Source organism: Solanum tuberosum, unplaced genomic scaffold (assembly GCF_000226075.1).
Source record: "Solanum tuberosum cultivar DM 1-3 516 R44 unplaced genomic scaffold, SolTub_3.0 scf00267, whole genome shotgun sequence".
In the NCBI taxonomy this organism is placed as follows: domain Eukaryota; kingdom Viridiplantae; phylum Streptophyta; class Magnoliopsida; order Solanales; family Solanaceae; genus Solanum; species Solanum tuberosum.
In genome coordinates, this window is record NW_006239199.1 from 407,047 (window position 1) to 412,409 (window position 5,363).

The window sequence follows — 5,363 nt, forward strand, 5'->3', positions numbered from 1 at the left end:
TAAAATCGCCGGTCAACCGCGAATTAGCGGGCATTTTGAGGGCCTTATACCTTCTCGGAATGTACATTTGAACTCGAACCCTTTTTCAATCGATTTTATCTGTTTGAATCTTTTGAAAAACCTTATATTTTTCTTGATTTTTTACTAAAAATTAAGTGGCGACTCTGATTTTTTGAAATTCGATTTCTCTTAAATCATAAGAATCGATTTTTCAAAACTAAGTCATTTTTCTTGTATATATCTTTTTAAATAAAACAATATATATCCCTCATCTCCTTTTAAAGTTATACATAATTCTAATTAGAATATTACGAAATACCCTAATACAATACCTTAAATTACGATCACAATTTATGTTAAGCAAGTTAGCAATTATCACAACATTTCAAGTTCCCAAAATGAGACTAAAACTATTCTAGTAATTAAGCAACGGTAAATCGACATGCGACTCTAGGTTAGTATTTAGGGGTGTTACAATAAGCACTGATACATTAATCTGATGCGCGTGATACAATAATATAAGCGTTGATACATTAATCTGATGCGCAAGATACAATAATATAAGCGTTGATACACTAATCTAATGCGCGAAAATGAGGGATTTCTGTAATTATAAACTTTTTAAGGGATAAATTGTAAGTTTACCTTAAAAGTATGTGATTTCTGTAATTTGCCCTTTATTTATTGGTCCACATAAAATTATGATTCAACCCAAAAGGACCCGACTCATTCATGGCCCAACCCAACATAAACCGTGTTTTATATTAACACAACTAGCGATAAAATTATTCTTTCACCTCCCATAATCTCTCAATTTTATGAACAATTATCTAAAGGAGAAAGTGTCAAACCAATTGAGAGTGTTAAGTATTTCGTTTTTGTAATGGCGAAATGTTGTTTAAATTTAGTCTTGTTAGTTAACTAATATCTCAGTTGATTTTTTTAGTCGTTTCTAAATGAGTTTTATTACATTTACAAATTATGGAAAAATTGAAGTTTACGAGAAGCAATTTATTTAGGGCAAACATATTGACCATCATTTTGCTAGGAATGTCAGGAAAATATTACAGTATAATCTAGGGACATTAGCTATTTAGGTTTTTGCCTTTCTTGTGGATCATCCTATGGATATCAAATGATGGAAATAATAAAGTAGAAATTTGAAACTTGGAAATACATTCTCCCTCGAAACAACATGTTAGAGAGATTTCGAAAACCTAGCTAATCTATTAGTTAAAGTCTTGAAGTTGAAGGCAAGGTAAACACAAAAAAAATATTATATGATCCTTCAAATAGTATTATTTGATGTTCTCATGATAAAGAAGAAACATCAATCACTCTCTACTTGTACTATACTAACATTCTTGCCAAAAAGAAAGTAGAAGGAAAAATATCAAATATACAATTCTAATTAATTGTCTCTCAAGACTCATTAATACTAAAAAAAACAAAGAATTAGAGATGACGTTTTTTATAGCTACATAGAAAAATTTGTCACTAATTTTATTTAGTGACGAATTATCAAAAACTTATGTTAGTTACAAGTAATTTAGCGGACGAGTTTCATAGCGATTTTTTCTTAAAATAATGTTCAATGACACAATACAACAAGTTTGTTACTTTTCTTTCTCTTCTTTCTTCTCTTTCTCTTCTTTTTCTTCTTTCTTTTCTTTCTCTTCTTCCCCGTCACCTCGCCATAAATCAGACAATGTAGGAAGTTTGTATTCGCCACTATAAGTGAGGGGAATGGTGAAGTTGCCAAATACAGGAAGGTCAATAATGAAACCCAACTCAAGTGTATAATCTATGTCCCAATCTGCTGCAATATCCCTCACTAAGCTCAATATCGCGCTGTGTGGAACCTTTGCTGGGACATCTACTAGGGTTGTGCTTTTCGCCTTCAATGAGCCCGGGTCTGGAATTGTACCTGTAGCTACTATGCTGGAATTCAATTCAAAGTAAAGTAATCAATAAGAGTGAAAGAAAAATAATTTTTGAGTGATAAACTATGAAGTTTGGGTGACTTTTATGTATAAATAAAAATAAAAATAGAAAAGTGAATTTTGTGCGATAAATTATCAAAGTTGAATGACCATTAGTGAATCTACCCCAAGTGCCCTCAGGCACACATGAAAATGAACTCATAAACCTATCTTTTGCATTTTGTTTTTCTATCATGTTACTAGTTATTCAAAAATATATAGTCGAGTTAAGAATCTTTCAGAAACATGATCTCTACCCTTACAAAGGTTGGAGTATGATTTGTATACAAAGGTTGGGGTATGACGGGCGGGTCCTATTCATCTCATGATGATAAATAATGGTGTTCACCAAAAACCCAAAAATCGATCAAGAACACATATATTTTTATCGTTTAGTTTGATTTTTATTTGAAATTTTAAAAATCGATAAACTTTGGTATTAATCAAAAAAGCTATTGGAAAAATCAAACCAACCCGACTATATAAATATATACCTAATTTAAAATCATACAATTGCACATATATAACTAAAAAAAATCAACAAAATCAAACCTATGAAAAAATCGACTTAATTAATTTGTTTTAATTCCAACATTTGAAAAATAAATTTAATTGATTTTAGTTTCTTTACCAACCCAAATTATATCATAACTATTAGTTGTGCATTCGCAATGAACCTACCATTTAACAACGTGCGTATTATATCATATAGTAATTTTAGTTTTTGTACCTGCCCCCACATTTGACAACATAAGCAATCTCCATGATAGGAATTGGAACATGGTAAGGATTCGTAACAGAAACTTTAGCATGATATGAAATGCTATCAAAGCTAATATTCTTCACATCCACATCCATAACCGTTGCTTCTGGCTTCTCCATCTCCGCCACCTTCTCTGATACGTAATTCTTCGCCTTGTCTACGTAATCCATCCTTCTTGAACAAATATTTTGGATTTGAGTTTCGAAGGAAATAATGAGATTGTCGATATAAAAGATAAGATAGACTTGAATTCCTGTCAATCGATATTCAGCTAGTTATATGATGTGAAAAAAAATAGATTGGATTTCTTGTTATGACAAGACGGATTAACTAAATCCACGGCTGGCTATCCATTTATTCTTTAATTACTCATGTGTTATATTGATTTATATTATTACTTTAGAATTTAGGATAATATATTTAAATTGAGATATAGTATATTTTAATTAATTTATGATTGAATATGCTTTGTGAAATATTATAAGAATCGAAATTAAAATTATCAATAATTAAATAATTAAAAATGTGATATCCCTTGGCTTAATCAATCAAACAAATAATGCGATGAGTTTAAATACAATAGAATTGGAAATAGTTATGATGTTGGTTTATGGGATGGAGGGAGTATTGTGGATCATCTATTTTTAGTAAGACGACAAGTATTAAGAAACAAAGAGTATTAAATATAGAAATGCGTCATTCTTTTTGGAATTAACTAAAAAAATATGTGTTATATTATCTGGACACGCAAAATATTTTTGACTCAATTTATGTCCCTTAAAAATATTTATCACTTTATCGTAACTTATCGATTACAACAGTAATCTACTCCCATTTGTAGAACATGAATATGTTTGTTCTCCCATGGTTAGACAGTTTTAAAAGTTTGGAATAGTTGTTGTGTTCAAGATATTCTCTCCTGGAATTATTCCTTTTTAAGAATAGATATATGCCACTCATTTGGTTTTACCTTAAATTAAGGCAGAGTCAATATAGTTCTAATTAATTCAACTATATTTGATATTTTTTATGCAAAGTATATAATATAAATATATAAACGAGAAATAGGTATTGACAAATTAAATGCTAATTTAGTGATTAAAATTATAAATATTAAATTCTTCAAATTAGAATCTTAAATCCGTTTCTAAATTGAAGGGACATTTCTAAAATTATAAAATTTGCTATAAATTGTTATTGTTATTGTTAAAATGTATCTCATTCACTTGGAAGAATAAAATAGACGCTTCAAGTAAGTTTTCCAATATTCCTTTCGGCCGACTAGAAATCTCCCCCAAAAAATTGTTATACGATCACACACATATGAACTAACGACTATAAAAGTATGGAAAGTTAATAAAGAAATAAATCATTGGTAATAATTATAACAAAAAATCCCTTATTCCAATCCTACCCTAATAACGAGTTGGGTTACGCCAACTTTACGGTCTAAGCCCATTTTAACGACTCTAACTGCAAGACATGCCCCGTAGAAATAACTAATGTTCAATTAAGATAATAATATGATTGCACATGAATATCTACCATGTAACCTAAATTATTTATGAATGCAAGTCTCAATGATGCCAAAGTTGAATTAAACTAAATCACACTCTAAAAATCAACTCAAAGGAGAATGTATTATAAGGAGCTCATAGTTCACGTCAGTCAATTATATTAAACTATATTCAAGTTAAACAAAAAATAATTATAACAAAATTAACCTAAAAACTATAAATGAGAAAAATATTGAAAACACTCCTAAATTTAACGTGAATTATTAGTTTCATTTCTAAACTATTGACAGTCTTAAAGATATCCTCTGCTTGACTAATTGAAAGTACATCATTGATCTTGTCACATGAGTGAAATACACTCCTAAATTCTAGCCAAATTTAGGAGAGTTTTCAACACTTCTACAAGAGTTTGACACTATTTGTTATGTCAAGTGGTAGATCTGAGATGTATTTAAGTTCAGTAGTCAATAGTTCAAAAATAAAATTAATAATTCACGTCAAATTCAAGTCTCAAATTTATACTATATTTATATACCCATATCATTCTAAAAAGAAATCCTTAAAAAAAGAAGAATGAATCAATCAAACACTTTCTTTCCCTTTCTCTACATGGCTATGATCTCTTTCTCTATAATGATGGGGGAATGGAATTTATACATTACATCTACAAAATCAATAAAGTTTCTCATTTCAAGATTCTCTTTTTTCCTTTCTATCTTCCAATCTTTAACGGACAAAAAAAATAATACTACAAACTAAAAAGAACAAAAGCATCATTTCTTTAACTTTTTCTGCCACGTGTCCTTTTCCTGTAGGTCAATCAACCACCGCCGGCCGCCGTAGTTGCAGCGCTATTCGCTAGCCAAGGGAACTGAAAAGTCCCCGGAAATTTCTCCGGCGAGACTTCTCCGGTGGCCGGAATTTCCAATTCATCCAATCCGTCGAAGAAATCATCTTCCGGTTCCATTTTATCCAACCCAACATCGGAAACACCAAATTCATCATCGTCATCTTCAAAAATATCCTCTTTTTCGTCCCTGCTGCTTTCTTGATTTTCCGGTGCCGGAGAGTTGGTCGGCGGCGACGAGCCGGTGGGTTTCG

At 30.6% G+C, this 5,363-nt stretch overlaps 2 protein-coding genes across 2 annotated transcripts in view; both read right to left on the bottom strand.

Annotated features, from left to right (window-relative positions):
- Positions 1–2,915, bottom strand: part of LOC102597461 (desiccation protectant protein Lea14 homolog) — a 5,481-nt gene extending 2,566 nt beyond the window's left edge. The window contains exons 1-2 of the mRNA XM_006358592.2: positions 2,713–2,915; positions 1,708–1,941 (exon numbers count right to left, since the gene is read on the bottom strand). Coding sequence (XP_006358654.2) covers positions 1,708–1,941; positions 2,713–2,915 — 437 coding nt within the window. The remainder of the gene's footprint in view (positions 1–1,707; positions 1,942–2,712) is intronic.
- A 1,838-nt stretch (positions 2,916–4,753) lies between these two features.
- Positions 4,754–5,363, bottom strand: part of LOC107062867 (WRKY transcription factor 22-like) — a 2,605-nt gene continuing 1,995 nt past the window's right edge. The window contains exon 4 of the mRNA XM_015314045.1: positions 4,754–5,363. Coding sequence (XP_015169531.1) covers positions 5,083–5,363 — 281 coding nt within the window. The 3' untranslated portion in view covers positions 4,754–5,082.